General features: G+C 32.6%; 1 protein-coding gene across 1 annotated transcript in view; it reads right to left on the minus strand.

The window, feature by feature from the left end:
* Nucleotides 1-385: 385 nt before the first annotated feature.
* Rph (Rabphilin) overlaps nt 386-12,799 on the minus strand; it is a 157,556-nt gene continuing 145,142 nt past the window's right edge. The window contains exons 11-17 of the mRNA XM_071591913.1: nt 12,298-12,377; nt 10,171-10,245; nt 9,826-9,949; nt 7,727-7,836; nt 6,026-6,330; nt 4,959-5,134; nt 386-568 (exon numbers count right to left, since the gene is read on the minus strand). Of these exons, the coding sequence (XP_071448014.1) occupies nt 444-568; nt 4,959-5,134; nt 6,026-6,330; nt 7,727-7,836; nt 9,826-9,949; nt 10,171-10,245; nt 12,298-12,377 (995 nt within the window). The 3' untranslated portion in view covers nt 386-443. The remainder of the gene's footprint in view (nt 569-4,958; nt 5,135-6,025; nt 6,331-7,726; nt 7,837-9,825; nt 9,950-10,170; nt 10,246-12,297; nt 12,378-12,799) is intronic.

The following is a 12,799-nucleotide window of genomic DNA, read 5'->3' on the forward strand; positions in this document are numbered from 1 at the left end:
AGATGAAAGGACAATTTTAAAATAGCCAAGGATGGCATTAAACCAAATATGGGTTCCTTGAAAAAATATCAAAAATAGCATAGCAACATCAGAACTTAAAAAGAAAACAGCTTATGAATTAAGTACCTAAGAATTATGGTAAATGTAAATAAAAATGCATTCCTAAATGATAAGAGTGTGAGAGCACAAATGCAAATGCTTGAGCATGTGTAACAGAGAAAAGGATAATAAAGCTAAAATTAGTAATGAGTGATTTACTGTAAGTAAATCAAGCTGTTTCAATTTGTTTGCACTTCTTGCCTTTGAAACTAGTCCATCACCACTAGAAATAATAGAGGTTGGTGAATGCATTAAAAATTGAAATCAATTAATATGATCTAAGTTTGGTATGATAGAGGAAATTATACAATATGTACACTAGAAAACTGAAAGTTATTGTATGCTTAGTCAGATAATACTTCTTCAGAGAGATGATGCCAGCGCTCATGTGTCCTGTCAGGGAATTTGATTGTATCCACCCAGTGCTGCAATCTCTCTCCCTTAGATTTCCAACCAAGCTCAAGGCCACCTGTTTTGAATCGGAAAATGAAAGAATATTTAATTAAAAATGTGCATGGTTCATGTATCATTCATTCATAGCTATGATAAACATTGTTTTATTTCTTATATAAAATAAGGACTTTAGATCATGGAATGTATGTTTAAACATACACACTTTTAAACTGCTATAGATATTAATTTATTATACCACTTTTATATGGTTTTCATGGTTTTTAAGCAATTCTCTAACTTTTAAACATGTATGTAAACAAATACATTTAGGTACCTGTGTATCTAAAACCAGTATAGGCACCTAAATGGATGTAATATTGTTTTTATATTTGAATGCATCAATACACCAAACCTGATTTACTAAAAGTAATAAGACCTCATAATGAATTGAAGAATGTAGAAAAAAGGAGGATGCTATAGGATATAAACTTAAAAGTCTTAATCGTATTTTTAAATTTCATGTCTCAAAAAAGTACATCTAATAGTGGCTCTATATTATAATTAGAAAATTATGATAAAACATTATTCATCTTTAAAATTATGTACACTTACATTAGTCAAAATAGCCATCTCAGAATTTCAGAAACATAAAATTGTCTGTTCAATGAAAAAACTAGAACAAAATCTTCTCGATGATTGGAAGTTGATGCTTGAAGGGTCAAATAAAGATTAATCAAAATATATGGTAAATTTAAAATAGACAATGTACATTTTATTTGGTTTAGTGGAGTACAATTCAAGAATTGAAATATTTACTGAAACATACAAAAAATTAACCAAAATTATTAACATTATAGTCTAATTTGCCAATTCTTCTCACAGTTCACTGTAGTTCTTGGTGATGGTGAAGGCCTTTAGGAATGAGTTTATTTTCATTCATCCAATACGTGTGCTCAATGAGAGTTGCGTTAAATTGAAGTAATGTAATTGTACTGGTCATCACTAATTTTCTTGATTACTATTCCCAAATGTTCCCTAATTTTCTCAACTCACAGATTATTATTTTCCCAATTTTTTCCTCAAATGTTTGGAAACTGATTAGTTATACCTAGTAAATCATCCCTCATTCAGACTCATGCCATTTAAATCATCAATGTTAGCCCCAGTAAGTTTTGCTTATTAAAACTCAATAGGATACAGCAAACAAGAACTCACCTTACAATTAAATGGAACATTGCTATCTTTAGCAATTCACAAGTCCTATATTGTATTCCTGATTTTGCTATTAAATTCCTGGCTCACTTTCAAAGATTCCAGCCCAATTTTTCATTTCTTCTTAAATTTTAAGCAATTAAGTCATTTTCAAATTTTCCAACTTTCAAATAGTATTTTAATCTTGGAAGAGTAGATGGTAATCTAACATGAGTCCATGTACTTTGTATCTCCCAGGCTTTCTGAGAGGGCAACTGAAAAAATGTGCCAGACTCCTTCCCTGCTGCTTCCTAAGCCGAGAGACACAAATTGCTGTCTTTTGGAGGGAATAAATATCCCAGCTATCCCAAGTACTAGCTTTTTCTAACCATAAGTCCCTTAACTGTTGGCATCTTGTTCATTTAGCGTTCTCACCACAGTGTTTTCCAGAGATAATAGGATTCCCACAACTTTTGTCTATTCTGAATCTCCCAAAAGTCTGAGCTTTTGAGTTTATGACAATGCTTATGCTGTTTATGCCTAGCTCTTAAAATTGATTGATGCAAAAGCTTTGGTCTATTGCAACTCATTTTTATTCTACCACTCATGCTCCCACTAGGGAGTATGATAGTATGAGAAACAATGGCTAAAGGTTGATAAAACATTCCTCTTATATTCACTCATTCATTCCTTTGCACTAATCTTAATCTGTTCATTTTGAAGAAGAATACACATTATTCTACTCCAAAGGACATAATTCAAAAATGAACAAGACTGAAAATTTTTCTATCATTTGTCAGCTATTTTTCATAAAAAATGTTAATAAGCATTATTTCACCAGATTAAGTCAGGTGTTTGATGGGCCTTGGCATTAAACTCTACTTAACTCTGCCCTATCTTACACAACACAAAATATCCTTTAACCCCATAATTCACATTACGACAACTTATCCTTCAATCACTCATTCTTAAGCTCTAAAAATTTGCTACTTCCACTATTTTCTTCTAAAATTACTATCGTTTTCCTACATCTATCTTCTTATCCAGCATTCTCCTTTCTCCATCATCTTCTGCAACATCCAATTGCCTTTCAGTGTCTCCTGCACCAACTTTCCTCCCTTCTTTGAAATTTTCCCAACAGCCACTTCTCTTCCCATAGCATGCTTAGAATTTTCTACTTTCCTCATTTCTGTCCATTATGTTTTCTCTAGACTACTTCATATCCTAGTTATTTATTTATCTAGATTATCAACTACAACCATGCTCAAAAATGCACACTTGGAAAATGTGTAATGCTGTCAAGAAATAACTTTACCATTGAAAATTTATCAACCAATTTTAAGGTGAAGCATATGAAAATATTAAGAAATTTGCTGTAAATGGAGCATGAATAATTATAACAATAATGGAAGCTATTTAATACATTTTCTCACTTTTTGTCATGATAGCTGATGAATTTCGAAACAGAGGATTCAAATGGATTTAAAAGTAGCCAGGGTTAAATTATATTTTGCTTCAAATTTTAAGGGTTAGAAAACTACTCAAATTGTAGAGAAAAATTTCAAAGCCTTATGTTTGAAACATTATGATAACACTCAATGTGCTGAAATGATAATTAGGGGTGAAGAGAGTGAAAGACCTGTGAAGCAAGATGGTATAAGACAAGGGAGAGATGGGGACTTGGACACTTTTGGTTTCGCCTTCCGAAAGTTAAGCATACATCAATAGTTGCAGGGTTCATTTAATTAATAATGATTTTATCAACATGGAGTGATTATATATAACGTAGAAACACTCTTTTTTGGTGGTTGCAAAGTTAGAATAAGTCAGACAAGGAAGGAGGAGACCAAATGCGGCCTCAACTGCATATGCATTTTATGAATGAAGGGCCTGTCGAAAATAACTGTCTAAAAATGTCTTTGTGACTGAAAATTCAGAATATTAAGTAATTCCAAGAAGAGTGTTTTCACAAATTAGTCGTACTTGTGATCAATTTGACCCAAGTCAGTGAAAATATGGCAAAAAAAATCATTGAAAAATGGCTAATCTACAGCCATACAATATATTGGTATTTTATGTTGATTCACTCTAAAAATTATATTGGAGAACAATATTATGTTGATAATATTTCAGATTGGCAAAACTCTGTATTCTAAATAAATATTATTATTGATTTTGCATGTGGTTTTGTTCCCCTTTATGGGTGGTGACCTAACACCCTCCACCACATGCCCTTGTGGTGGCTTGCAGGGAATTATATAGATGTAGATTATTTAATTAATGATTACATGAGACTCATATGCATACATTTTCTCACTTTAGCAAAGATAGTTTATATAAGCCAAGAATTTCCAGCAACAAGTGATCAACATTTTAGAACCATAACTCATTCATCAACATGTTTGGCAATTTTCTAAGTTTTATATTATTGGATTGTACACAGCACTCGTTTTTATGTCTCCTTTCTGATGTTGAATCAAGATAATACTGTAGCAATTAATTAAATATGTGGAGTTGCCCTATGTTTTACTTAACTCCTTGCATTTCTGAGGTACAAATATAATAAGATGAAAACAACTCATTGAATTGTTTTCCATTATAATATTAAAAAGTGGGCCAAAAAGGTCTTTCTGCCTGATGTACAAATTAAGGGACTGGGAAAGTGTATTATAGTTTCTTGCCCAAAAATCAAAACAATTATGCTGACTCACTTAATTTTGCATTTTTTCTCAAGGGAAACAAATTATTGTCATGAATTATTATGGTAATGAGGATAGAGATGAAAATAATAGTGATGAAATCGATATTATCATGGCAAAATCACAAGTACACCATTTAGGATAAAAAAGGTCTTTACGAACTAAGTGGAAATATCAATTTTTGAGCATGGTGGCTATTGTATTGGAATACAATGTTATGTATCTACCTTGATTTTGTAAAAATGTTTTAGTGTAGATTAAGATTTTTATTCTGTAAAGTCAAATAATATTGAGAAATATAGTAAAAATTGGCCCATAGCTTTGCTAGCTTAGTTTAAGTTGTTGAACAGAGAACTCGAAGAGATAATCGAAAATAAAACCATGAGGCAATATTCAGTGTTATTCTTTACATTTTGACATGCCACCAATGAAAGCCTTCCTTCATCCATTCCTATAATCATTAATTTGGAATTTTAAAATTTATTTCCTCATAGAAGAAAGCTATGAAACATTTTGAAATAGGTATAATGGTAAATTTGTTTTTTAAATAAAAAAAAAATGTGAAAGAACACATGCCTAGGTAGTCATTACTCTTTCCGTAATCCTTGTCCCAAACTGTGATTTCAAGAGCCTGCCGAGATAGGTCAGTTGCTTTGGTCTCAAAAACAAATTGTTCATTGAATTCTGGGTTGAGATTTTTCCATTTGATGGATGTCTTGTATTTTCTGTGGTGAGGATCAGGTTTCAAATGTCTGCAAAATAAATTTCATGATTTTATTTTTGGGAAAAAAATATGTGTTAACCCACCCAAAATTTAACTTTTAAAGAAAACACTTATTGAAATTTCCATTTTTGTAATGATATTTGTTATTTATGTAGGTTTTTCAAATTTATCTGCAGGTTGTTTTGTAATGGGTTGAGTATGATAATGCATATTAATGAATTACATTACTCATAGTATTAAATGTATTTCACAAGTGACATACAGGGAATAATTTATGATTAAAATTTGTTTGATCACCTTATTATTAGTATTTTATTAGGAATATACTTAAGTAAGGAAGAAACATAGTTATCATATATAAAGACAGAAATCAAAGATATTTCTCTTGCCAGCATCATACCTTTGTAATTCCATCCAACAATATGTTGCAACATTCATTTAAAACTAATGGATAATATAAAATTAAAAAAAATAATTCAACCATTATTCTAAATGCTAACCCTGAAATTACTGATGAAGACCAAGGACAAATTTTAAAATACAAATGAAAGAGGGTATCAGTGAATGGGTATTATGGAGGAATTAAAGGATTGGAATGAATCTTTTAAAATCATAAAATATGTATTAAAGCAATACTTGGATTAATTATTAATAATGATGACAGAGATGGTGATCAGATGCTCAAATCAAATGAGAGTCATTATGGGACATGGCCATTTAAAAATGACAGAGAAGTTGATCAATGTAAAAATGATGAATAACATATGTAATTATGTTTTCAAATACTCACAATACATTTAAGCTTGCCCATTTTAGGTAGATATCCAATTCCTTGATTTCAAATAATGTACCATTTAAAGTTCATTAAATTCACTTGCTTTCAGACATGAATGCATGTAGTTATCTTAGGATTACTTACAGCTTTACAAAAGGATCTGAAAACCCATTGTTGTCCATTGCTGCAAGATTTACGCAACGGATCACACCAACAACGAGAGCTCTTCTTCTTGTTGAATAGCAGAGTGTAAGTAAAATTCGACCTCTGTCCCAGTCCCCAACATCTTCCCAGTCTTCTTCCTCAGGCGTTTTGTCTTCATCATCTATGCTGTCCACAGAATAACTCCAGCTATTCTGATCAAGCCACAGTTTTCCCTTTCCATAACTCCCTCTGCAGTCATCGTATCTGCCACTGTCATCAGAATTCTGCCGCCATTTTTGTGTGACCTAAGATTTGCAAAAAAAACTGATATTTAAAAAAGTTATCACCAGGATTGCATATAGTAAATAAGAGAATTAAATAAATACCCACATATGCTTGCAAACACACCCAGACACACACGTACATATGCCAAATATGAGTACATTTGTGTGTTGCTCAATGCATGCATGAATAAGAGTATCATATGTACATAAAATCAATTTGAAAAGTTAATGACTCATAGAGGCGCATGCAAGCACAAGATAAAACTTAATTCTTAGCATTTTAAATTTCATGTTTAAAAACCTATATATGATTAATAGGAAAATAATTAAAAACATAAATTTAGTAAAATAAACCAAAGATGATAAAGTTACTACAAGGATACATTTCAAATTTAAATCTTTCTGCTACCATCAATAGGATTTTCTAATATCATCATTGGTGAAAAAATAACCAAAATCCTGAAGCCGGGCTTTAAAGCAGGATTTAATACCACAGGCTAGGTAAAGACTCTGTTCTCTTAAAATAGACATTTTAAGCATGCACATCCCTTCTGCTCAAATGTGAGTTACTTTCTCCCTTTAACTACTCCTAACACTGTTGTAATATGTAAATTCTCGACAGAGTATGATATTAGAATGGACTTGCTTGAGGAATGTTATTGAACCTCCCTGCTGAAGAAACTTGGCCCCTGAGTGTCTAAATTATTAAAATGGCATCAGACTATTTACCACGGCAATATGTATAATTGCTAGAATTAGAAAATAAATATAGACAAAAATTGGTTTACAAATTCTAAAAGGTAAGACATCCAGTTTTCAATGAAAATTGTGAAATTAAGATAGGTGGATAGTGGATATAAAAAATAATTAACTAAATAAAAGTATAAAATTCATATTTATATACATAAATTAAATATGAATACACTCATCTCTATGTATTTATAAGGATATGTAAATGAATTGAAATTTCTCAAAAAAGTGAGAGTAGAGAAGTTGCCTTCTCATCTAAGTAACTTTTATATAAATGGTGGCCTTCTGATGTAGAATCATCTTTTAAGCAGGAGAGAAGAAGGTAAGGATACTCTTCTATGTGTTTACTGCAATTCTTCTATCCTGTTGCAATCTTATTACGAGTAGGCTAATGCTGATGTCCAGTTTCTCTCCACCTTTCCCCATTCCATGAAATCCTAAATTCGGGGATTTTCCCACCTACCTCTAATGAAAAAAAAAGCCTCTGCTGTATGTTGCCCTCCGTAATAACTCCTGCAACTTATAATTTTATGGCTTAAAACCACCAATATAAGAAATATGCTTTTGATTTTACAGTAGTTATTTTATTCAAATGTACATGCAAATACTATATCTATCTGAAACAACGTACTCACAGATTTAAGAGCAAGGGAGCCAAACCACTTACCGGGATATGCTGTCCTAAGTACACATTTAAATGCCTTGTTTGCTGAGGGCGGAGGCCTTTTAATGGAGCTCGAACCTCACCAATAAAATCATGACCATATTTGTCATCATCTGTTATATGACAGCAGGACAAAAAGAAAAATAGAATGGTTTAAGTTTTGTTGATACATAAAAAAATGAAAGAGAAACAAACAACTGTTTTACTGTCAATGTTTTTGATTTGCATATAATTTTACAATACACATTATCCAATACAGGTTTGACAGAGCCTTATTAAATTAAGCTGCCAGTAATAGGCTGTTTAGGACAAACACATCTGGAAGAGTATATTTCTTAAAGAAAATGATATATTTATTTAATTCTAATAGCTTTCAAAACAAAATGAAGACCTCCTCCCAATGGTTTTTAATGCTTGTCTCACTCACAGGCCTTGAAGAGGCCAAGGGTGATGAAAAAAGTGGCTTTGTAGACCAAATGACAGGAAAAAGTAACTGAAAACTGGAATCCAAAAAAAAAAGGAGACTGAACTAAATAACAATGCCCATTTAATAATAGAGTAGAATATCAGAAATAGCATGATTGGGGTGGATTTCATTATATATGCATAGGCTTTTATGCTTACCAATATAAAGCAGGAGAAACAGCAGTGGGAGAGCTAGAGTTAGCTATAAAAAGCTACATTAGAATTTTGACCCAACTGCTTATTGGGTTGATAACCATTCTCATTTTGGACTCATATTGTTTTTCTCTTCATATAGTTTGGAACAAGGATTACAGAAAGAACAATAGGTACCTAGATACCTAGGTATGTATTGAAATAAAATAAGTAACTTCATAATTCCACACAAACTTTATTTAGAATACGACCTAGGTTTTGACATTGGATGTCACCATCAGGTGGTCCTCACTGAAGATGACTTTGTACACATACCTTCAGAGCAGGAGAGGGGACTTAGTAAGAGTGGAAAGGGAAGGGAGGGTGGAAGGGTAAAAAGATTAAAATGTAGATGGTAGGGAAAGGAAAGGGAAGTACAGCTCTCTGTGTCAATCGTTGGCTGTTAATGGGGGTCTGTTTGGAAGGATACCCCCTGTGGGGAGCACTGGACATGAAAGAGTGGTAGATCTAGGACAGTTACGTGGGAGGGATTCAAAATTTTATTTGCAAGTACATCTTTGCAATGCTCACTTTTTAAATTTTCTCGTAGAACCTTCTACTCTGAAGAAAACACAAACTGAGTAGGCCAGATATAAAGAAAACCACAAAAAAGAGACATTTAAGACAAAGATATATGTATAAAAAAATTATTGTGCCTAAGCTAAATAAAAGAGATTAAATGTGAGAAGAGGGACTTACTCCAAGGCCTACATTCTGTACATTATTAGGGACAAAATTACATTTTATTCAAGTTTATGCTCACTTTGAAGTAAAACCTATGATGAAAAGTGATGTTTGAGTTTTCCTCGCAATGAAAATTTTTTTCTGCAAATTCTCCTGAATATGAAAAATAACTCATGCATTTATCATTACAGTATTTTATGTTGCTGATTCTGGAAAGTGAGGAGGGGGTGTCAAAGCCTCCAAGTTACCCCAATCTAAATAACATCCATTTTGTGACGAATTTTGTCCTTTCTCGAAGGTTTTTTGCTTTAACTAGGATTAACAAATCATATTACATCTTTATGTCCTGCAGTGTAACCTGGGGCATTGTGAGTACACATCTTTCTTGTGCCCCCTGAGAACAGTTTAAACACTTCTAGTTGAATTTACAGCTATTCTCATGGCCAAAGGGGCTGAACACATTGAATTATTTCACATGATATTCATGGGATTTTAGAAAAAGTAAGGAATACATTGCCAGTTTTACTTTTTATTGGATCATTATGAGCATTAAAGGTATTAGGACAGTTTCTAGAGAGTGATGTAAAGAAATGAGAATTGATGTCAATAAATTTAGTCAAGTTGCCACAATTGATGAGAATATTCACAGAGTAATGCCAATAAGTAGGCTGTTCATTATCAATTTCATCAATATGGTGGTTTCAAGTTAGGTAAAGTCAAGAATGGTAAAGTTCAGCAAAGTGATTTATTGAAAAACTCACCAAGCACCACAATCCGCATTACCATGACTTCAATATCCGCTTCAGTCACACCATGGAAGGATAATGTTTCATTGAATTCAGGGTTTCTTGTTTTATGAACTGTTTTACTACGAAGTCCATGAGACTGAAAAAATAAATATTCATGGAAAAAACTCTTATAATTTACTTCTTATCTAATTTTCACTTCTCTATGCCATTGAGACTTTACAGATTTTATCAATGTTGACTCTAAGCAAGGAGACAAAATAAAGATAGAAAAGGATGACACTGAGATTGAAACCCAGCAAAATTTCTCATGCTGGAAAAGTATTTCAAATTAAAATGCTAAGGGTAAAACATTCTTACCTTTGATGTCCGTGGAAGAAGGAAGAGCTTACAAAATGGATCAGCTAATCCATGAATATCCATGGCTCTAAGGCCCTGTAGGTGACACAATTGTCATTATTAATGACATATAAAAATATTCTGTCTCATAGAATAAAACCTATTCATAAGAGATTTTTGAAAAAGACATGAAAAACAAGATCCTGCGTAAAAAACCCAAAGCATAACAGTAACTTGAGAAGGGCGACAATTGTGTATTGCTTCTTAAGCTGGGAACTGGTTTCCAAGACAACTCAATTACCCTTGGGAAGCTAAGAAGAAGGTAAGACAGTGATAGGCAGTATTCAATGTGGCCTGGCTTAATGCAAGCACAGTGCATTCATCACTCCAAATTTGCTTGCAAAAGATCATTTTCTCAGAGATTTTTGACTAAAATAAACTTTGTGATGCAGTCCTACTTTTAAAAGTATTCAAAAATAGGCTTTCCCTATCAATCATGGAGATCATGCGGCTGAAAAACCCTACAGTTGAAAAAACATTGGGGAATTATATGAGAAATTGGGGGTTTCATGGTTCCTATGACTTGAAACAATTTGACCTAACTTTAATTTTATCAAATAATCTAAACAAATTTTATAGGGCAAATTTTCTCTCCCACATTTTGATTGTGATCTTGCATTTGATAACTGAAAGCTGCATAAAAGAAATGCAAAAGAAAGAATCAACATGATGAGTATTGCAATTCCTAGGTTGTAACTAAATCACTCAAGTAATGAATTTGAATGGCCAAAGCACAGTCTCAAAGACTAGAATAGTTCATGATGGTATCCTAAGTCAAAATTTCTTATTTCATCACAATTGTTGGACTTCCTCTCTTGGGTAAGCCTTTTCTTTAATCAATTTCATAAAATTATAAGGACTCACATTATTTAAACCTTGAACTGACTTGAAACTACATGGTCTGTAAAAGCCCCTCCACTAAAAATCTTCATATTATGAAGACTCTATACCTTATAAAATTTTCATGCCAACACTTATATCAAATTCTCAGCTCCCATGGGTGCTCACTCGACAACACAGGATTTTTGCATGATAAATTGCATCACTTTTTCTTAGAGTGCTAGAGAGCTGCATTACAGGGTGAGGCGACATAACTTCCTTTTTTCAAATGCAAAACACTTTCAAAAAAGAAAGTTATGTTGCCACACCCTGTAGATCTTAATTTCAAGTTTGAAATATTTTTTACTTTCTTGTTTTTTGAATGCATAAAAAGTTTATATTTGTTCTACTTTCAGTGCATGGCTTATTCAATACCCCATGCTTTTCAGTTGTACTTATTCATTCTTGCATATTAAACTTTTATAGGAGTGCAGAATTACTTATGATCAAGCCACTCTAGCACTTTAATTTTACATTTTAAAATTAAATATAAAAACTAAATTCTACACTATCGAAGCAAAATTATTTTCATCTTTCAACCTCATTCAGGATCTGCCTCACAAAAAAGTAGAACGATGCACCGAATATTTTTTGACTCAAAAGGCATTATCCGCAAAGAGTTTGTGCCTCAGTGAACAGTAAGTTTTACATGGAAGTCCTCAAAAGGCTGTGGAAAAGAGTTCAATGCATCTGGAAGGAGATCTTTGCTAACTGGAGGCTACACCATGACATCTTCAATGTGACTGATAACCTGGCCAAGCTCAAGGTGGCCATGCTTTCCCAACCACCCTGCAGCCCTGATGTGGTACCGCCGGACTTCCCTTTATTTCAAAGAATAAAAATTAGTTTGAAAGGCAACCATTTTGGAATGCTGGATAACATCATAGAGATCATTATAAGGTGCCTCAACTAGGTTGCCGTCATCACCTTCTAGGAAGAGTACCGTGACTGGCAAAGGTGCTGACATTGATGTGTTGATGTGTAAGAGTTCTATTTTGAAGAGTTTTGTTAATTTTTACTTTAATCCGCTTGAATTTTAACTCCAATAAATTTTTTCCCAGATTAATTCTACTTATTTTTGAGATAGAACCTGTAGTATTTAAATTAATTGAAAACGTTATATTGCAAGAATAATGAATTATTGTATTTATTGACTGTAATTAGCATCTACATTCATACAATATTCTGGATGCACATTTTCTATTTTACCTTGGCTCGGTGTAAGAGGCAGTGAAGTGCACATGCCACTGGGTCATATAGCAGAGAGAATTCCAAGAGGCCTAAGTAGGCTGTAAATAGATTTGAGATCATTAGATATTTAATAATGGGTAACATTACATTTTATATGGTAGTAAAACATAAATCATGCTAGTATAATTGTATGCATTTGTCTCTTTGTATTCATAAATCAATAGCTTTTTACTGGCGGTGGATTATGGCATTACATAAAATATGAAAAGAAATAATTTCATCATTATCCAAAAATACTCCCTCAAGAGAAAAAGTGAAAACAATCTGAGTAATTAAGACACATCAATTTCAGTGATTTGACAAAGATTTTGCATGAATTGACCACACAATTTAGCCTCTTTAGTGGTTTTGGACAGCATCCAGGCCCAAATCTTTTGATTAATGTAATTTAAAAAGGTGGTCATGATAACAGGGGTGCCTTTTCTGTGTTTATAAATTGCTTCCAACTGACCAAAGAGTA

This window comes from Hetaerina americana, unplaced genomic scaffold, assembly GCF_022747635.1.
Source record: "Hetaerina americana unplaced genomic scaffold, ioHetAmer1.1.p SCAF_5, whole genome shotgun sequence".
NCBI classification, from domain to species: domain Eukaryota; kingdom Metazoa; phylum Arthropoda; class Insecta; order Odonata; family Calopterygidae; genus Hetaerina; species Hetaerina americana.